Raw genomic sequence first — 22,566 nt, forward strand, 5'->3', positions numbered from 1 at the left:
TTCCACACTCATTTTCTTCTTGCACATGTATATGAAGATAGAGAATCTATCTTTTTGTTAGGATCATCCCATTTTAGTCAGGATAAATTGAGCATATCCTAATTTTGATTACAGCTAAGTTTGTAAACACTTTTTATTTTTCAGACAAGCATTTTAAAAAATACATATTTTGAGAGATGCAGTATGGAGTAGTGGGTAGAGAGAGATTTCCTCTGAGCTGAAGACCTTAGTTCAAGTCTCTTCCCTGACATATTGACCATGCGACACTAGGGCAAGTCACTTAAGCTCTTAGTGCTGTAGGCAACTCTCAAAGATTATAAGTTTGAAGAAAAAGTGCTGATCTACATTGGGAGAGGGAACTTTCTTACCCAGGAAGTGAAGCAGCTGGAGGTACAGTGGATAGAGCTCTGGACCTGGAGTCAGGAAATTTGAGTTTAGATCTGGCCTCAGAAACTTATGAGGCAAGTCAGTTAATATCTGTTCCCCTTAGTTTCCTCAACTATAAAATGTGGGTGATAATAGCATTTACCTTCCAGGGCTGTTATGAGGATCAAATAAGTTAATATTTGTTAAAAAAAAAAAAGCACTTAGCACCGTGCCTGGCACATAGCATGCTTCCTCTCATCCCCCAAGAGTTCACTATTTCAGTAAAATAGTGTGTCCAATCCTTATCCCCATTTAAAAAAAAATTCCTTTGGGATCTCAGGATCCAAATCCTTTGAGTTTGTTCACGACAACGTCCTGTAAATAGGAGGAAATTACTTGCCACTGATTTTAAATGTCTCCTCATTGAGGAGTTGCCAGCAACTGAACAAATGGAAGATCATTGCAATAATAACTGCTTTCCAGTTTTCTTCTAGCAGATTTTTTACCTTTGTTAGACTTTGGTGCCTGGACACACGTATAGGGCAAAAAGTCCATTTTACAGAGACATATGCCTCTTGACAGGGAGAGAATCATTTCCTGCACAAGCACTATTTCACATAGAGACCCAGGTACCTTTATGATTTCCCCTACATATTAGGAAGAAAATAAACAACAACATCCAAACCATTAGAGCAGATAATGCCAAACAAATTGTATCTGGACTGGGTGGATTTGAAGTGACCCTAGACACTTTCAGGTTTTCATTTCCGTATCAGATTCTGTTCTCAGGGAATTATTTACTGGGAGTAAATTATTAAGCCATGTAAGGTAAGTTAATTTCTCCAGACACCTCTTCCAGGAAGATCGATAGTTTTTAATTGCTCTAATAAGAGTTCATTTAGTCTATACAAGTGAATAGTTTGCTCCCAGTTCCTTAGAAATTCCACTGGGTCTAATGTATCAATCCTGGCCAAATCCAGCTAAATTCCACTAATAAAATCCGAGTCAACATCGTACCCACAGTCAAACCCTGGAATAAAAAGTTATGCTAGACATGTCCCAAAGTGGAGGCCTTGTCAGACATGGTTGGCTGAGGAGTAGACAACTGTCCCAGTTAGGAAATGAAAGTCAAAGCTCCTTGGCTAATCAATAGCGGGATCAGGACTTTGATCCCTGTACTTCTCTCCCAAATATGATGTGAGGACCCATCTTTAAAAAAAATGCAGAAACTTTGAGTTCTTGCTTGTATTTATTTTTCTAGCACTTAGCACAAGGGATGGCACACACTAAGTTCTTAATAAATGCTTTTTTATTCACTCATTCATCTTTTCATTGACTTGATCTTGCTCCATTATTTATTTATTCAATGAACTTACATTAAATACCTATTCTGTGCAAGTCAGGGGGTACAAATACAAAATGAAAACTATACCTTCTTCTACTAACATGGGCACCTGCCAGTTGACCCCCTGCTGTTGACCATAGCATGTCTAATGAGGATTGAATGGCCTTTCATAACTGGAGGATGTTGATTCCATATAGTACATTTTTTCTGCTCTTTTGGGATTTATGAAATGTGTTCTACCTCAATCATTTTTCTACAACCATGTTCATTTGAAAGGGAGCATGATACAAATATTTCTAATTGATTTTACCTTAAAAAATCTAAAGGAAAGAAGTGAGGCTTTTTCAAAATAACTTCAAGAGAACTTTTGACTTAGAAAGTCGATGACTTCTTAAAGGAGAAAGAAAACAAGCTGAACTTTCAGGTTTACGTCTGAAAAATCAGGAGAGAGACACATCCAGAGACACGTTTCTGTATTGGCCACAGAAATGGAAAAGAATGATCATCAAACCCTACAATCATATAATTTTAGATACGATCATATAATTTTAGATGACTTTATTGCCAAGCTTGTACTATTTCACGATTTTACAGGTGAGAAAAGTGAAGCCTGGCCAAGTTAAAGGCCTTGCTCAAAGTCATACAGTTGGTTAATAGTTAAGCTAGGCCTGGAATTTTGGTTTCTTGCATTTCAGGACTTCTTCTATAAGACACTACTATTTATAACATAGTTATAATGTGCTGTGGTAGATTTCTCAGTGTTATTTCTCTCCATCAGGCCAATTTGATCATTAAAGAATTATTTCAATGACTGTTGTTGCTGCAGTCACAAAATCTCACAGTCATAGGATCTCTACATGATGTTATATTCACCTGGTTTTCTTTTTTTTGTTGGGGGGGGCGGAAAGGGGTCATTACTGTCTAGAAAATTGATCTCATCTCAGCTGGCATTTCGGAAGCTTTTATACATTTGAGAGCAAAGGAAACTTGCATCAAGAAGTTTGTGCTATTCTCTTTCATTTTCCATGAGATCAATTCGGAATGTCAAATACTATGCTAAGTAGGCAAGGGCTGCTGGTTCCATTCCTAGACTAGAAGAGATAAGAAATCTGGTGCATAACCACAAATGGCATAGGCTGTTCAATGGGGAATCTAGCAAATATGCGCTATGGTCCCAAGGGATTCCATGAGAGTGCGCAAATGTTCCTGGGTATGGTGTAGTAGATAAGAGTGCTGAGCTTGGAGTCAGGAAGTCTAGGGTTCAAATCCTAACCCTGAAATTTGCTAGCTGTATAAAAGTGTATATGTTAGTTAACCTTTATGACTTTAGTTTCTTCATCTGTAAAATGGGACTAATAATGCCTGGAATACTTACCCCTCAGGATTGTGATGAGGTCCTAAAAAGAAAATGTAAACCCATTGCTGATATTTACATAAGGTGTCCCAAAAGTCCTAATGCAATTTTAAGCTATGATAGCAGTTATAACTATTAGTGATAAAATACAAAAATAAGACAGTCTCTGACCTCAGAGAGAACATTCTACTGGAAGGATATGTTTGCAGAAAAGTAAAGGAGAAATATATTTGTGTTTTGTATACACATATGCACATACGTCACATGTACACACACAGGTATATTTGTATATAGACATAAGCATAAACATATGCATATCTCACATTTATATATTATACATGACAAATACATTTCATTTATATGTTATATATATACATGCACATATAAATGTATATATGTATGTACATATGTATGTATGTATGTATGCATGCATGTATGTATGTATCCAGAGAAACAGCTAGGAGAATCAGGAAAGGCCTTTTAAAGAAGGTGATACTTGAGGAGTTCCAAGAGTTTTCATGAAAGAAAGTAGAGAATTCTAGGCATGGAAGTGTGAGATAGAATATTCTATATGATGAACAGCAAACAGACCAGACTAGAATCCAGTGCGCATGAAGGGGAGTAATGCATTATTACCCTGCAGAGGTATGCTGGAGTAAGCTCATGAAAGACTTTACATGCTAAACATTTTACATGATAAAATTGAGATGATAACTTTATTATATATTCAAAAGGAATAGCAAGTTATACATAATAGATTTACAGATTCATGTGCAATCATCTTTTTTATTGTACTGTGTCATGGTATACTCATTTTATTCCATAAATTAAAATAAGATAAAATTTTAAAATGCTAAACAAAGGAATTTGATTTTTATGCTAAAATAGGGAGCCAATAGAATGTTTTGGTGGAAAATGATATAGTTAGACCTGTCTTTTAGGAATATCAATTTTGTAACTGTGTGGAAGAAGTGTTAGAGAGAGGAGAGATTGTATGCAGAAAGCCCTATTAGGAGAGTGTTTCAATCAATAATCAAGGTGAGAGGTGCCAGGTGCCTGAACTAGGGAGGCTGTGGTATGAGTGCAGAGAAAAGAGGATGGATGCAAAACAAAACAAAATAAAACAAAAGGTCATAAAGACGGGATTGACAAGTCTCAGCAGCTGACAGAATGAAAGGAATGGGAGAGAGGGAAAAGCCGAGGATGAATCTGAGGTTACAAAAGAGGTGGCTGGAAGAACAGTGGTGGCCTCAACAAAAATGAGGAAGGGCAAGTTTAGTGGAAAAGATACTAAGTTCTGTTTTGGACATCTTGAGTTTGAGATGCCTGTGGATCATCAGGGTAGAAATGTCCAGCAGGGAATTACAAATGATGGACTAGAGCTCAAGAGATAGATGAGGGGTAGTTATGTAGATCTGGTATTCGTCTGCCTATAGTTGTTAGATGAATCCATGGGAGCTGATGAGAGGAGGTATGAGGGTGGAGACAGATAGGAATAGAGAGACAGACAGAGAAAGAGTGCGGGGAAGGAAGGAGTGAGAGAATAGGGTGAGCAAAGAAGACGTACAGAGCCCTAGGGCATAGCTACATATAGGGAGTGGGGCATAGAAGATCATCCTGCAGAGAAGGCTGAGAAGGATAAATCAGACAAGTCAGAGGAAAACCTAAATACAACAGTGTCTAATGCCACACTGCTTCTCTATTGGAAAGTGCTTTCCAAATTCTAAAGCACTATAAAGGTGTCAGTTGTTATTATTATAAAATATGACTAATATTTGTGGGGGAAGGGGAACAATGCAGAGCTCATGTTCCAGTAATGCTAAATTACTAGGGTCATTTTCATAGACAAAGAATAGTGCATTCAGTTTTGGTTTTAGACCAAAGCTGTCACATGCCAACTTTTTAAAATCTTAACATTGCTGATATTCAAGGAAATGTATAAATTCTGATGCATTTTCCATTACTTTGCATTTTCCATTAGCACCTTTACTAGCAGCTTGATGGTGTTCTTTACTGAAAATGTACATCCTGTCCTTGGGTTATTAATACACAAACATTTGGCATCTGACCATTTCCTTTATGATTTAAAACATTGTTAGTTATCGTTTGGTTTAGTTCTGTTACACAATGAAAAATCCCTTTGTCTGGGAGTTGAGTAGATGAGTATAATTATGCCTGGTTTTTTTTTTTTGATCATGAGATATATTAAGGCCTAGAAAAATCTATCAAACAGCCTAAGTGATTTAAAATTTAGTGTTAGGGATAGTGCTCTTTACCTACGATCCTCAGCTATTTCTAAATAGAAATAATAGAAGAGAATAGAAGCTCCTTGAGGGTAGGGCTTACTTAATTTTTATCTTCATATCCTTGGCACCCAGCCCAGTGCTTGGCTTTTATTAGGCACTTGATAAATGCTTGTCAAATAAACGAATGGTGTGGTATGCCAACTTTCCTGAAGTATAGATCTGATCATGATACTCTCAATAAACTCCACTGACCCACTTTTACTCCTAGTTTCAAATACATACTGTATGTGGTAGCTCTTCACAACCTTTCCCCTTCCTATCATTCTAGTCTTATTATATCTTACTTCTCTCCACACTATGGTCTAGCCATACTGACTTACTTGCTAGTTCTCACACAATTTCCTTTCTGCCCCTTATGCTTCAAATGCTTGCCCTCTCCCACTCAATCTCTAAAATTCCCTGATTTCCTCTTAGATTTAATTGAAGCACTGTCTTTTGCAAGACAGCTTCCCTTCTAAGTTTATCTTGTATCTAATATACAAATGTATGTGTGTATATATATACATATATATAAATATACATGTATTATGTACAGAAACATACATTTGTATATAGTTACACACGTGTATATATATATATGTGTATATACATATATGTCATATGTGTGTGTATTATTTATATTAGTAAGTAAATTCCTTGAAGTCAGAAACTATTTTTGCTTTCTATTGTCTACTAAGTGCGAAGCACAGTGAATGTCCCAAAGTAAGTGCTTAAAATGAGTGTTGAGTGATTATTTTCTAAGCTAAGAATCTTTCCCCCTAAATCTACTCTTTCTGAACTCATTAATTCTCTAGGTAGCACCACCATACACTTTCTCTCATAACCTTAGACCTATTTTTTTTTGAGAGGCAGTGTAATACAATGGGAAGAGCCCTGAATTTGGAGTCATAGACTTGGATTCAAATCCCAAGTCTGATATTTACTTGGTGTATGACTGTGTTCAAGTCATTTAAAACTCCTGAGCCTCAGTTTCCTCATCTATAAAATGGAAATAATAATAATGTAATACATGCATTAAGGAGGTGTTGCAAGGAGCAAATGAGATAATGTATCTAAAGCTCTTTGAAAACATTAAAGGTAGTAGTCATTGTTTCAGTTATTATTGTTATTTCAATTTTCATTTTATTCAAAGCAGTTCAGCTAGGAATGCTTTTGGGCAAAAGTACTATCCAGATATTCTTTTGTGTTTAAGGTTCTATGGATTATTGTATAGGTAAACAAAATGACTTTATTATAGTTAAATACATTTTGGGATTTAAGATCATTTTGTATAATATGCTCATTGAACAGATCTTTGGGACAACTTTAGTAGGAGATAATTTAGTCTACCACATATGCTGCCTTTTCCTGCCTCCATGCTTTGTTGGGATTATTTTCTAAACCTGAAGTGCCCTTCCCCCACTTTTTTCACCTATTGAGCCTCTTCCCATCCTTCTAATGATCAATAAGAATTCCAAAGGATCAGTGTTCAAGAATGGTACCCACCTCCTGATAGAGAGGTAATGGACTCAAGATTCAGAATGAGACATGGTCAATATGGAAATTTGTTTTGCTTGACTATGAATACTTGCTATATAAGGGTTTTTCTTTTCTTTTTTTTCTTTTCCCAGCAAGCAAGGCATGAGAGGGAGAAAAAATAAATGCTTGCTAGTAGAAAAAAATTAGCCAAAATGTCAACTGAAATGCTATTTCTTCCTGTATGTTTTCTCTAATCCCAGCCACTTATTGCCCTTTCCATTTAAATTTCACGTAGTACTTGGTTTAGTAATTTTCTAATGTGTTTATCTTATAAGGTATGTTATAACTGTATTGGTGCCTTTGTACCTCCCCATAGAATGTAAGTTCTTTGAAGGCAGGAAATATGTCTTATAAAATCTTTGCACTTCCCCATGCCTAGCATGATGATCTGCACAAGGAGTTACTTAATAAATTATTGTTGTGCTAGATCATATTCTAGTCGCAGTATTATTTTTAGTGTTGAATGTTGTTGGCAATTAATTGTCTTGCCCATGTCTGCACATCAATATTCACATTCTCTGTTTGAAATCATTGTGAGTCTAACCTTATGAAAATATTTGTGTCTCCTTTTAGCCTTCTTACACCGAATTTGATATCAGTGGCAATGTCCTAGCACTGATCTTCAATCAAGGCATGATCTGGTAGGCAAAGTGTATGATGGTCTAGGATTGGAAGGAAAATTTAAAAGGACACATGTCCTCATGTAATAGCATGACTTGGTATCAAAGGATACTATACTCTGGGAAACAATCTGATAGTTCTCTGCACTGATTACAAAATGTCTATGGTTGATTCATCCTTGAAACCTTGGCCCTCAAAGGCCATGTAGCATCTGTTTTGCACAGCCATCTTTCTCCAGATGTTTCCCTGAGGATGGATGATGAGCCTGTCCATAAGTCTGCTTGGCAGGACATTTTTGAAATATTTTTCAGCATTTATGAAACCAAGAGCTATATAAGGAAGTTTACTTGATCTCAATACTGCCACATACATTAAGTATGAAGGTTGTTAAAATATTTAAGTAATATTTCACAATCTGACTTTATTACAAATAATTTTTTTGTTCTGATCTCTGATTTCATAAGTAAAGGGAACTCTCTGTGTGGAAACTTCTTTAACCAAAACTGGCAATTCCTCTGTAACAGTCTTAGTTGCTTTGAGCAAGATAGCAAGTTGCCCATAGTGAAGAGATGAAGTGACTTTCCCATCATCACACATATATAATAACAAATATATATTACAAGCAAGATTTGAATTCACGTCTTCCTGGCTCAAAGACCAATTTGCTATTCACCATGTCACATGGCTTCTCATGTAATTTTTACAAGTATTTAAATAATAACACTTTTCATAATAATAATAGATAACATTTATATAGCACTTACTATGTGCCAGGCACTGTGCTAAGCATTTTACGATTATATAAATGTCATTTGATCCTCGTAACATCCCTGGAAGGGAGGTGCTATTATCATCCCATTTTACACATACGGAAACCGATGCAATCAAAAATTAAGTGATTTGCCAGGGTCACACAGCTATTAAGTCTTGGAAGCTAGATTGGAACTCAAGTCTTCCTGACTCCAGACCCTGCCCTCTATCTGCCTAGCTGTCCCCAAGTTCCCGGTTGCTACACAAGTCACTAGTTAATCTAAAGATGTTGAGTTTTGGACTTAGATTCAGGAGACAAAGGTTCTAGTCCTACTTTCTGCAAGTTACTAGTTGTGCTTTGGATTCCCCATTTACTAAATGAAGGGCTTAAACTGGAAGATATCTAATTTCTCTCTTGGTTCCAACAGTTGATGAGTCAGTTTGAGTTACATCATGGCGCACACTTTTTGTCAGAGGTCCGGTGAAATGCTGGATGTTTAGTTTTGAACCAGTTTTACGGGGAAACAGCCATATCAGAAAGGGTTCAAATGGTTAGTTCACACACCATGTTGATACACTTTGTCAAATGAAAACAAAGGACTTTAAATGACTTGGCCAAGGTTATGCAATTTGTAAGTGTGAGAGGAAGGATTTGAACCTAGGTCCTTTGATCTAAACTCTATATTCTCTTCACTCATTCTCTTCATAAACCTTTAGCAAGCTGGCAATGAATTTCTACAATGGAAATGAATTTTTATAGTAGAAACATCTTTAGTTTAAACAATGGAATCAAATGATGTAATTCATCTGGTTGTCTAGAGTAGTCATTTTTAATAACAGTACAAATGGTTATGGTTGATCCATTTTATACTGTTATCATAGTATACATGTCCAACAAAATATCATTCTACTAAGTGATTATTCAGCACTTTATGAAGTGTACTGATAATCAACTGTAAACACTTTTGGAAAAACCTTCATCTATTGCTTAAATATTTAAATCATTTATGGTCTGAATAATTGAATCACTGTATACTGTCAGATTGGTTTCTTCATTTAAATTTTAAAATCATCTTGCTACAGTAATATGAGGAGAAAAGAATATGCCAACAAGTACACTGGGCTCTTACTTCTGTTTCCAAAAATCCCCTTGCACCAACAGATGATGTAGCCTTAAGAAAAGGCTATGAGCTTCTGCTCGTTTTCTTCATTTATATTTTAAAGGAAAGTGCATTTTTTGTACGTCAGCTTTCTAAATTGTTAGAAGTAGCAGTTCATTCAACTTGAAGTGTTATCAGAAGAAGTGGCATGCAAATTCCACATCATGACGGCTTCCCTGATAGAAAGAGGAAACCAAGAATCTACTTGGGCTTGTTTAAGGAGTGACTACCTGCCAAAATCAGGAGAGGGAATAAACCACCAAGCATTCTGGGTATCTCAGTCCTTTGCTGGCTTTCTACTCTCTGTGATGATGGACTGGTATTCAATGCTAGTCAGGTAATTTAAAAAAAAAACCTGCCCAGTAATACAAAAAAAATTTTTTTAATGTCCTGCTCTCATAGAAAGTCCAACTCAATCCACAAGGCCGACTTAGTACCATTTGTACAGCCATATGCTACATGTCTACAGGGTACATTCCGAGTTAAGACAACAGATTGGCCTAGAGTAGAAATCAGCTTTTGTTGTCTGGAAAGCTGTCAAAGTAGCTGCCTGTCTTGATTGGTAGTATGTTCTGTCTCTGGACTAATTAACCCAAACTTCTTTACAATGAAACCACAGCCAGGCCTCCTTCCCAAAGTCATGCACTATCCCCCAATTCTCTCACAAATGTGCATGATATTCTTGGATAACTCCCTTTTGGATAACAGGTGGGGATTCTTCTAAAGAAAGATGGACAATGAACATGAGTAGTGCTTTGAAAAGCAGCTGTACTGCCTTTTAGAGAGTGTGGGTGCATTTATGTCCTAGAGATCTAAAAGCAAAATGGTTTGTTCCTTTTAGACTTAGCCAAATCCTTTGCTCAGGTCCCTTTTTCCTAACTCCCAGGAAGTCCGTGGGGAGTGGAGTGTATGAACACAGGAAAGCTAACCTTTCTAGCAGATATTCAGATAGACCCACACAGTAGCGCTGATGATTTCTGAGGCAGAAAGGGCAGAGGATAGGTTTTGGCAGTGTTCCAAAGGAAGAGACAAAAGGCTCTGGGGATTTTGTTTTCAGTTAGTTTGTGAGGGGAAAGATTTAGTTACTGATGTCAGAGGTGATGAGTTGGTTGAATACTTTCTGCTATTGAAACAGCATTTATGAGAACAGTCCATTATTACGTTGTGATGATAGAGATGAAATGATTAGCAAGCCTTTATGCTATACATTTGCAATCAGAAAGGACCTTACAGATAGTTTGATTGGTTATTTCACTAAAGTTATACATCTTTATTAAGTTGATTAGCACTGAAGCATAGAGCTTTGAGAGATAGAAGACTTAGATTCTATGCATGACTTCATCATTGCCTCTGTGACCATCATTTATTCATTTAACCTTTTGTACATTATCTTCCCAGCTATTGAGTGGTGATAATTTACCTGCCCCTCCCTATCTCATAGAGATGATGAAAACAAATGAATAAAATGATCTATACTTTGAGCTTTTTGGAAGAAAGGTGTTATGAAGTCAAAATATTATATTTATTATTTTTAGTAGATAAATGAGGATACAAAGGTGGTAGTATTTGATTCCCTTGTGTTGGGAGTAGTCCACTAGCCTACGAATCCTTAATTGTTGATTAGTGATTAATAAATGCTGGGTTTTTATTTTCCATCTTTTCTCACTTACCAGTTTCTCTCTCTATTCCTTCCTCCTTTGCTTCTTCCTTTCCTCCCTTCCTTCCTTTTCTTCCTCTTCTCCCTCCTTCCTTTCCTCCTTCTTTCCTTCCCTCTTTTCCTCCCTCTCTCCTTTCTCCCTTCCTTCCCTTCTTCTCTCTGTCCCTCTATTCTCTATCTCTTTCTCCCTTCTTCTGTCTCATCTTCTCTTTTTTCTTTCCAACATTTCTTCTTTTATTCCCCCCCAACTTAAAGTTAGGAATATAATAGGAACACTACCCATTGTATTATATCATAGGTTTTGATAACTTAGAAAATTATCCTCTGCCTCCTAAACCTGATCTTTCAACTTAGACTTTACTTTTGAGACTATTCACTTCATGACTTCATGTCATTAACAAAAACATGCTGTTTTTAGCAATTATTTAAAGAACTAACCTCCCCTTGTTCTAGACAAATTCAGAACTTTTAAAAGGTAAATTTGTTGGGGAAAAATAAATCTGATCAGTTATGTGGAAGAATGTCAATAAATAAACCCAACTATTGCCATTAAAAAAAAAAAACCAACTTGGGTGTGTTGGTATTATTTAGGTATAAGCTCAGTCAAAACATAAATAGCTCCTATACCTATTTTAGGTGATGATCCAAATAATGGCCTGAAGTCCTTTATGAAGTTTGGGGTAGGTTAAACTTGTAAAGAATAAAATATTATGTATAAATGTGAGCTACCTGTATTGCCATTATCATTAGCAGCACAATAGCAGCATTATTGCTATTATTCTTGGTGGGTTTTTTTTAACGGTCATTTCTTCCTTATCCTCCTCTGAAAGAACACAACTCTCATCTCATAGAGGAGTAGTAATAAAAGGGCCATGAAGATTCCTTTGTGGTTTTGAAGGTTTTCCCTAATAAAATCATTGAAACCCATTTTGCTAAACCTATTAACTATGTCACCAGGTGAAATTGACCTGTTGTAACTTATTTCTGTTAGAAGAGTTGTTCAAAAATAAGTTTTAAAAGTTTACATATAAAATGAATGAGATTCTCAGTAGAGGATAAAGAAGTAAATAAACTTCCTTTTAGTACTAACTGATTTCAGAGGTCCCTTCTACCTCTAACATTCTGTGATCTGTGATCTATGAGGGAAAAGTTAAGATCTATTTTACAGTCATAAAGAAGAGAGAAAAAAAACTCACTAATGATTATATGGAATGTAGGTTAATTATTTTGAAAATAAAATCCTTTCCTGACAGCATATACAAAGATATTTGGGAGGAAACATTTACTGAAACCATAAAATAATATAGACCATATTTGGGTGGAGCCATTATAATATGTAGAGAAAAGGTAGACAAGGCCAGCTGTTAAATTTATTTTAAAAAAGACTGAAAATGGGCATACAATTTTCACCTTTCCCAACAGGAGGGTGATATAAAATGGTCTTGTGGATTTAATATGGGAATCAGACTCCAAAACTGAGCCATGTTTTCATTTGTTTGTTTCTAGGATGGGATCGTTTTATGCTCCTTGCCTTCCAGCTATCAACATACTCCGTCTGCATACATCCATGTACTTTCAGTGCTGGGCTGTAATGTGTTGCAATGTTCCTGAAGCCAGGGTCTTCAAAGCCTCCAAGTCTAATAATTTTTACTTAGCTATGCTTCTGCTCATCCTCTTCTTGTCTACAATGCCAGTGCTCTATATGATTGTCTCCTTTCCACCATCTTTTGACTGTGGCCCATTCAGGTACCTTACTTTGGAAACTCTGTTTTTACTTACTGTAAAATGAGATTCCTGTACACTTATAAGCTGTAATGCTATTTCCTCCTCCTATAGAATAGGCAAAATTGTTTAGAAGGGCCTAGACTCAATAAAATCCAGGGACAATGAGTTCTATTGCCAGGTCTACTTCTGGACTCACTGAGGGACCCATACCTAACAAATTCCTCAACTGCTCCCTGTCTAAATCTCTCCCTGAGAGAAATGTGAATAGTGGAGCAGAGACATTTTCAATTCAAAGGGTAATGGAGGCAATTAGTGGCATTATAAAGTCTGGGTTATCTTCTTAGGGCACATTACCCAAATTCCCATGCCACCAGGCAGATTTTTCAGGGTCAGCAGGCTAGGCAGTGACTCCTTCCTTGCATCCCAAAAGTACAGAAAGTGCAGGTTATCCCAGAAGTCACCCAATAAAAGCCTCATTATCCTTTAGAATGGTACAGCTCTGGTTGTGAGAGATAATGAAGAAAAAGCAGGACTGTACATTTATGAACAGAAGTAGAAAATACAAAAAGGAGAGAGAGAAATTGCATAATCTTAGTTCAACCAATCTATTGGCAAACAATTGCCTCCAGGCATGCTTCTAGTTGCTGAAAATACAAAGACAAAAATGAAACAGTTCCTGCCCACAAGGAGCTTATATTCTATCATAGGATATAGATAGATAGATAGATAGATAGATAGATAGATAGATAGATAGATAGATAGACAGATGGATGGATATAGATAATAGGTAGATACATGAGAGAAATACACACACAAATATGAGAGAGAGAGAGAGAGAGAGAGAAAATGAGAATTGCTAGTGAGGAGGGAGGAGAGGGGAAGAGGGCATTAGGAGCTGGAGGTATGAGGAAAGTGGTGCTTCAGTTGAATCTTTAAGGAAAATAGACGTTCTAAGAGGTTGAGGTGAGGAATACATTCAGACATGGGGGACAGCCTTTGTGAAGGCATGAGGTTGGAGACTTCTGCAGTTGTTGGGGATATTACTGACCTCACATTTAGGGCTTACATTTATCTATATTAAATTCATATTATTAGATTTGGCTCTTCATTCATAAATCCTGAGAGAGGTGGGGAGAATGACACTGATTTTCCCACACTCTCCCCAGGTGCCAATAGTAAACTTCTGGGGTCAGTAATCAGAAAAAGGCATAAATAAGAGTTCCTGCCCAATTTGCAGGTTGCTTATTATACTGTCCTCTCTATAACACAGTTTAAATAATTGATCCAATGATTGAGTACATTTATATTTTGGGCAGGGCCAGTTAATCCTCTAAAGCTGTGTTAGGAGGGAGGGATACCACAAATCAAAGGCTCTGCGTAATGAGAAAATTAGTCACCAATTAGCATTCACTTGATGGGTCATTCCTTGCCAGTGAATTGGGGTCATCAAATGAACCCTATGGGACAAACATGTTTGTAGTAGTGTTTGCATCATTTCTTTCCATGGTGTTATAGTGATTCAAATCTGCAAACTGAAACTAATAACTTTAATAAATGTAAAATAGCTCTGCCCTCATGAGTAACCCAACTAGTTGAGTATCTGTGGACTTGTCATCCCCAAACAAGCAATGCTGAATAATGAGCTCCATTTCTCAAGTGGGCTGTCATAAATAATACAGAGAGTGACATCTGGAGGCTGAAGATGAAATTGCAGCCTTAGACCATAGAATAGTCTTAAGTAGCTATAGGATTTTTGTAACCCCTTCAATCCAATAGCTTTTTTAAAAGTTCCATATTTCTTAAAGAGGTGAAATTAACCCCAGTGACTTTTTCCATATGATAAGATTCCCTGGGAATGAAAATATCACAAGTTTTAGAGTCAGAGGCTCTGAGTTCAAGGGTTCATTCTGTCAGTTACTAGTTGTGTGCCATTTGATAAATCCCTTCAGTTCCTGGGTCCTCAGTTTACTCATTTGCTTCAGAGGGTTATTAAAAAGATAAAAGGAAATTGTGTGTAAAAATTTTTTCTAAACAATTATGTAAGTCAGATAGTTGTACCTAAAATCTCAACTTATTTTAACAATTGAAAGGTTCCCCTTAAACACCCTAGAAAAAGGATCTTAGCTATGAATTTGGTAATGCAGTATGCATGCTACAATAACTTTGGAGTCAACGTACACAATGATAATAGTTATGATTAGCACTTCTGTAGCAATTTAAGGTTTGCAAAGCGCTTAACAAATGATTTTATCCTAACAAAAATCCTGGGAGGTAGGTGCTATTATTATCTCCATTTTACAGATGAGAAAAAACAAGGCAGGCAAAGGTCATGCAGTTAGTAAGTGATTGAGGCCCCAATCTGAATTTACATCTTCTGGATTCCAGGTCTCTGGCTTTATCTGCTATGTCATCCAGCTGCCAAGGCTCACTCCTGAGCTGTGTCACAGGGAGGCACTTTGCTTTTCTGAATCTCAATTTTCTCATCAGTAAAATTAATAGGTTTTACCTACCTTAAATTGATATTGTGAGATTCAAGAACAATAACCTAGGTCAAATGTTTTGTCAACAATAAAGCTGAATAAATATGTAAATGATCAGTTCTTTAATATGTCAAAGATTCATTTTATTGGTGTGGGAAAATTCTGTGCCTAACACAGATTCCAGCCCTCAAATAACTTAGTAAACAGTCTGAGAATTGTCATGGCTGAAAAATTAATCATCCTTCAGGCAACCTAGCGGCGATCTCTCTAAGTTTTGCCCAACAGGGCTTTAATTAATAGACATATGGTCCATTGTTGGGCCCACCCTTGACATATTTCCATCTTGGTAGTACCGAGAAGAGCTTATACTCTTCTGGAACAGCCTTTGAAGACTAAAGATCTCCTCCATGCCACAGTGAGGTATAGAAGTCATCCTGAAATGGAAAGATCATTGTTTTCATCATAATATTCATTCAATCTCAGCACCCCTATATTGAAGTATTCTCATATACACCCTGCCTTCTCTAATTTTCAATTTAAAGTTTAAAAAGTACTCCACATATATTCTCTATTTTGATTCTGACAATAACCCTGTGAAGTGTCTACTTGCTCCACCCCTATTAGTTATAAACAAACAAAACCTTCACTTAATCATACTTTGCCCTCAGTCTACCATATTATATCTCTTCTTCTGTTTAAAGCCAAATTCCTTGAAAAAAGTCTATACTCCTCATTTTCATTTTCTCACCTCACATTTTTTCTCAATGCCTTACAATCTGGCTTCTATCTTCAGACTCAAGCTACTCTCTCCAAGGTTACCAAGTGTCAAATCTGATAGCCTTTTATCAACTCTTGGTCTTCTTGACACCTAAGTAGCATTGACTACCCCCTCCTCCTAGACCTTTCCTTCTTGTGTTATCATTACATTGCTCTTTTCTTGTACTCCTCTGATTTATTTGGGTAACCACCTATTTGTGGACATATACCATGATTTTGTCTGGGATTCCTATTCTCTTATTATTCACTTGCTGATCTCATGAGCTCCTATGGATTTACATAGGATCACAATGTGCAACTCCTAAATCAATATATCCATACTCAGTTTCTCTCCTGAGCTTTCTTTCTTTCTTCCTTTCTTTTGTTCTTCCTTTCTTTCTCTTCCCTCCTTCCTTCCTCTCCCTCCCTCCCTCCTCCTTCCCTCCCTCCCTCCCTCCCTTCCTTCCTTCCTTTCTTCCTTCCTTCCTTCCTTCCTTCCTTCCTTCCTTCCTTCCTTACTTCCTTTCTTTTTCTTTCTTTCTTTCTCTTTCTTTCTTCCTTCCTTTCTTCTTTTCTTCCTCCCTTCTTTTCTTTCTCCCTCCCCCCTTTCTTCTTCCTTCCTTCCTTCTTTCCTCCCTTCCTTCCTTCCTTCCTCCTCCTTCCCTCCTTCCCTCCTTCCCTCCTTCCCTCCTTCCTTCCTTCCTTCCTTCCTTCCTTCCTTCCTTCCTTCCTTCCTTCCTTCCTTCCTTCCTTCCTTCCTTTCTTTCCTTCCAATTTGAGTATCTTGTGGGTAATAGTCTCACCTACTCACGGGGTCCTTTGTTAGGTAGTCTATTTTTTCTCTCAAGCTGATCACTTTGTACAAGCTAACATTTCTACATTATTATTAATTTCTTGGCTTTGTGGTTTAGCTTCACAAGTTGAAAAAAGGTAATTCCCCCCCCCCCAGGAAATACATGGGGAATTGGAAATAGTTTTTTGGGAACAACCATGGTTTGCCATTTTTGGAAAACATCACCTATGTTTTGGGGATCTTCAACCACATTAAGAAAGGAATAATGTTCAGGAGGAAGGTGATGATTAGAGTTATCCCAAAGTGGAATGGACTGCCTCAGAACATAGTGGCTTGTTTATTACCAGAAGTCTTCAAAAGAATGCTGCATTTCTATCAGGAATTTTTGAAAAGTGGAATCATTCTAGCATAGATTGAACCAGATGGTTTTAAAGTATCTTCTAACTCTGCTCTATGATGACTATACTTCTAACTCTATGATTCTTCTTTGATCATGGTAAATTTTCCCAGCCTACTCTGTGAAGGTCATCTGATGAACTTGTTTCCTGGTAATTAGAAGTACATGAAGAATGAACATAAATTTGAAGAAGTGAGAGATTTTAATAGAACTGGTAAAATGATGGCCTGTGTATAAGGGAAACCTTTCCCCTCCCCTTCCCCCAGTTCCAGATAGGGTGGCACACAGATTGGTTACTTTTAAAGTAGTAGACTGATTTGGTAGAATAAAGTGAATGGACCTCCTAATTTGGCCAGTAAAGACCTGATTTTGAAAGACCTGACCAGAGTAGAAAGGTGGCCCAGAAAATGATCTTGGCAGACTCTGTCAAATGATCTGTATAGAACTACAGTCAAATGATGAACACTCTGACTTGTTTGGTGAGCTCTATAAGCTAAGTTAAACTGATGTGTTGGGAACACCATGTTTTGTAGATGTTTTGGCAGTTGTCCACCACTTGGAGCTTTAGAACTTTTTCCTGGGTCAAAGAAAAGAAGAAACCTAGTATTCTAGAAAGAACTGCATTCCCTATGCTATTCCCTGCTCCCATGCTTTAATACAATGCAAAGGACATTCCGGGTAGCTAATAATAATGAGTTAGAATTTATGTAGTGCTTTAAGATTTGCAAAACACTTTAGAAGTATTATCTCATCTGATCCTCACCTAAGGATGTAAGTGCTATTATCATCCCCACTCTATAGATGATGACATTAAGGTAGATAGAGGGTATATGACTTGCCCAAGGTCATACAACTAATAAGTGTCTGAAACTGGATTTAAACTCAGGCGTTCCTGACTCCATGCCTGGTGTTTTAGTCACCATACCACCCAGTTAGGCAGGAATTATATGACATTACTGTCTTCCTACCCACATATCATACCTCCAGTTGTGTGAGGGCTATCTAATAATAATCCTCATTCTCATTTTGTAGAAGAGGAAAAGAGGTTAGGTGACTAGTCACCAATAGCTAGTAAGTATCTCAGGCAGGATTCAAAGTCAGACCTTCTTGACTCCAAATCCAGGATACTATGCACCATGCCACTTTGCTGGTTCTAGAGAAAGAAGGGAATGACTTCTGTCATCTTTTTTCTAGCCTTCATTCTAGTATGATAAATATGGTCTCTTTTGTCACATTGGATGATTGGAAATACCACTGTGTTATGGTAGCAAGCCATTTTTGAGTAAGTAAAGGGAATACTGAGGTGACTAGAATTCTATTCTGCCCCATCAGCCATTTCCCCCCACCTCAAATCAGTGGAAAACACTGGAGAGAAATCTGACTTACAAGTTTGTTCTGCAATCTCATAGGTAGCAGACAGGCAAAAGCAACGTTTGGCTCCAGACAGGGTTTCCTGGCCTACTAAATGTATCACAATTGACAGAGCAATTCTGCATCTTTGAAGTACACAGACTTTATGGCCAAGAATGTTTTTTGGGTTGTTTTTTTTTAAAAAAGCATTAGGTAAAGGGACATACTGTCCTTTATCTTAAATAGTCCATGATGACTATGAAAGAACTCACACTAGTATCTTTCCTGGGAATGATAACTTTTCATGCAAAATCAGTATGTAAACTATAAAAGCAGTCAGGTGGCACAATGTTTGGAACTTCATAAATTCAATCTACAATGAGAAAGATTTATATGTTAGAATAAGAAAAAAGCAGAGTTAATCTTAAGTATTTAGAAGTTGATTTTCGCTGTGTGACCCTGGGCAAGTCACTTAACCCCAATTGCCTAAAAAATAAAAGTTGATTTTCTAGTTTATATATTATCAAAGACCTTTCTTAGGATCTTAGATTTAGAGCTGAAAAGAGCTTTAGAAGCCAACTAGGCAACAATACCATGCCCCCTCATTCTACAGATGAGGATATTGAAGCCCAGAGAATTTAAGTGAGCTGGCCAAGGTCATACGGGTAGCAAGTCTCAGAGAAAGGATTTGAAGAAAGAGCCTGAGTGAGGAAGATTCATCACAGACACTTACTAGCTGTGTGACCCTGGGCAAGTCACTTAACCCTGTTTGCCTCACTTTCCTCACCTGTAAAATGAGCTGGAGAAGGAAATGGTAAATCGCTCCAGTATCATTGCCAAGAAAAACCCCACATGGGGTCCCCAGATGTCAGTCATAACTGAAACGACTGAATAGCAACAACTTTTTACTCTATCAGCCAGTGCTCCTTCAACTTTACTATTCTGTAGTTCTTCACTTCTCTGCTCTTGGCCTTTGCATCACTTTGTTGCTCATCAAGCTGTGAGAGTGAGAAAAGAAAGTTAAAAAAAAGGAAATAATTTGCTTATTTGCAACTTTATTGAACAATGATATTAAAATTATTGGCTGATTGGGATTTGAGATTATCGCTGGTTTACATTTTGTTAAATTATTGCTTATGTTTATTTCTTTGGTTAAAAAAACAAATACATAGAGTATATCATGACAGCAACCAAGGAGTAGCTTCTCCTACAAAGAAAACTATGTGAAATAAGAAACAATTTAGCTATTTCCAGGGTATGATTCTATAGCAATTTTAGCAATGACTGACAAATTAATCTTCAAATTCTATAGAGTATAGCCAAATAAATATTATTTGCCTAGTGGCTTTTAGTGTTAGTGTTATTTAACTCAACACATTTGCTAAGTACCTAATATGTACAAGGCACTAGGATGAACACTGGGGAAACTAAGAAAAAAGGAAAAAAACAAAATTCATAATCCCTGACCTCAGGGACCTTATGGTTTAATGGGTGGATAAAACTTTTACAAAAATAAGTTGGCTACAAAGTAAAATGTCTTGAAGGAAAATAAAAAATTGAGGTCCCAGGTAAAATGCTTTAACACAATTAAAGGAGGAATAAATCATTTTCAGCTGCAGAGTTCACAAACTTTTTATAGAAGGTTATTATTCATATGTTTTAAGAAGACCACTTCCTGGATTGCAGGGGGTTGTGAAGGGACTGGATGTTGAAGGAATGGAAACAATGAATGAAAATTACTCTTTCTAGAAGTTTAGCTGGGAAGGGGAAAAGATACACAGTAATAGCTTGAGGCGGGGATCAAGGAAAAGGTTATATTTTTTAATTGTGGTAGTGTTTTGCTGTTGTTCATATTACTCAGGATAGGGGACACATGAATGTGGTTATAGGCACAGAAAGGAGGCAATTGAGAGATTGAAAGGGTGTGTGTGTGTGTGTGTGTGTGTGTGTGTGTGTGTGTGTGTGTGTGTGCGTGCATCTGTGAATATGAGAGAAGGAAGAGAACAGGAGAATAGAAGAAAGGGGAAGGGAAGAGGGAGAGGATATGAAGAGGAAGAAGGAAGGAGGAGAAGGAGAAGGGAGGGGAAAGTGGAGTAGAAAGGAGAGAAGGATGTTGATATGTTTGTTTCTCAAATAAAGGTTGGTAATTTGGCACTTCATCTCACAAAGAAGCAAATATGATTAGGTTAAGAGGACCATGGACTACGTGGTAACTAGTTTCCTTTCCCTGTTCTTGGGCAATGTTAGAACATCATCTTCATTTTTTCTGGATTAGTATAATATTTCTATAGGCAACGGGGCATAATTTGAAAGACTTTATTTGGAGTCACAAAGACTTGGGTTCAAATTTTGACTCTGATGTTTAACTAGCTGTGTGTCCTTGGGTAAGTCACTTTCTATCTCTGAGCCCCAGTTAATTCATCTGTAAAATAAATATAATAATGGCTATTTAATTTATCTCAGAGGCTATTACTAAACTAAGATGACATAATGCTTATAAAGGGGGCTTTGAAAACATAAAGCCCTTCACAAAAGTTGGTTATTATCTTCTGTGTTCTAAACTATCCTTTCCTCTTGTTTTTTTTCAGTGGCAAAAACAGAATGTTTGAAGTCATTGGTGAAACTCTGGAGCATGATTTCCCTAGCTGGTTGGCAAAAATCTTACGGCAGCTCTCTAACCCTGGGCTCGTCATTGCTGTCATTCTGATCATGGTGTATGCATACTTCTTCTGCTTAGAGAAAAAGCCTTTGTAACTCTCTTCTCTCATCCCATCACTACGCCTTTCTTTTCACTTCTCTACTTTCCCTACATCCTGAGATTCCCAAAGGTCTCACTGGAACCAAACCAATTTCAGGTTTGATTACTTTGTGGTGAGGGGCTGAAATTCACGAGCCTTAATCTTGATCCTATTGGATATGATTCATCTCTTTTCATCATTTCAGGATTAAATAATTTGTTGCCAACTGGCCAAAATAGTAATTAAAACATCCAACAGAAGGGAAGGATATAATGATAAATCTAATCAGGGGATTGAATTTAGCCCCACGCCCCCACCCCTCAAACCCATACAGCAGATGGCATTGAATAAGCAAACATGATCCTGAGTGTTAGTACTCTCCTTGGGTACCCTCTAGGCCATTTTTCAATGCTGAGGGCCTTAGAGGTCATAAGCTCTTCACTCAGTGGGCCATACATAAATGTTTGTTTATGACAGTAGAATCACAGGACTGTAAGGGTCCTATCACCTACTCCTTCCCCATGCTTGCAAAAAGGGTAATATTTAATCCTTCCCTCCTCTCATTCCCTTGAGACATTCACACTTAAAAATAAAAACAAACCATAGACTTGCCAATACAGCAGAATGAAATGTTTGAAACTAGGAACCTGAAGTGGGGAGAAAAGATTATGAGCTTAGTACACAGAAATGGCAAGAGTTCATAGAATCATAAAGTCTCAGAGGTGGAAGGACTTCACAGGTCAGCTACTCCAGCTGCTCACTAATCGATACCCATTTTTACAACATACACACCATACTTTCATCCAGCCTTTGCTTGATAATATGCCATTGGGAGAGGGGTACTACCAGAAAGCCATCTTTGGTTAGTAAATAGCGTCTTGAAGTCAGGAAGACCCAGATTCAGATCTTCAGTTTGGCACTTTAACTGTGTGATCACAGGCAAATTATCAACTTCCTTGAACTTCAGTTCCCTCATCTATAAAATCAGGGAGTTGGACAAAATGCCCTCTACTCTCTATTGAGAATATAATAACACAGAACTGTGTGACCTAACATAAGTCATTTATTTTCTAAGGACTTCTCTTTCCTTAACTGGAAAATTAAGTATTAATCTGAATGATTTCTTACACTGAAAATTCTCTGATTTTAATACTGCTTGGCTTGTTAAAAGGAAAAACCTCTTGACTACAGCAGAGGTAATTAGGTAACACTGAGACAGGCCATTATGAACCAATGCAGAATCTCTACCT

At 37.2% G+C, this 22,566-nt stretch overlaps 1 protein-coding gene across 1 annotated transcript in view; it reads left to right on the forward strand.

The window, feature by feature from the left end:
• Nucleotides 1–22,566, forward strand: part of TMC1 (transmembrane channel like 1) — a 226,033-nt gene that overhangs the window by 196,434 nt on the left and 7,033 nt on the right. The window contains exons 17-19 of the mRNA XM_078151730.1: nucleotides 7,463–7,530; nucleotides 12,584–12,823; nucleotides 21,167–21,292. Coding sequence (XP_078007856.1) covers nucleotides 7,463–7,530; nucleotides 12,584–12,823; nucleotides 21,167–21,292 — 434 coding nt within the window. The remainder of the gene's footprint in view (nucleotides 1–7,462; nucleotides 7,531–12,583; nucleotides 12,824–21,166; nucleotides 21,293–22,566) is intronic.

This window comes from Phascolarctos cinereus, unplaced genomic scaffold (assembly GCF_003287225.1).
Source record: "Phascolarctos cinereus isolate Bilbo 61053 unplaced genomic scaffold, phaCin_HiC Scaffold_4;HRSCAF=312, whole genome shotgun sequence".
In the NCBI taxonomy this organism is placed as follows: Eukaryota; Metazoa; Chordata; class Mammalia; order Diprotodontia; family Phascolarctidae; genus Phascolarctos; species Phascolarctos cinereus.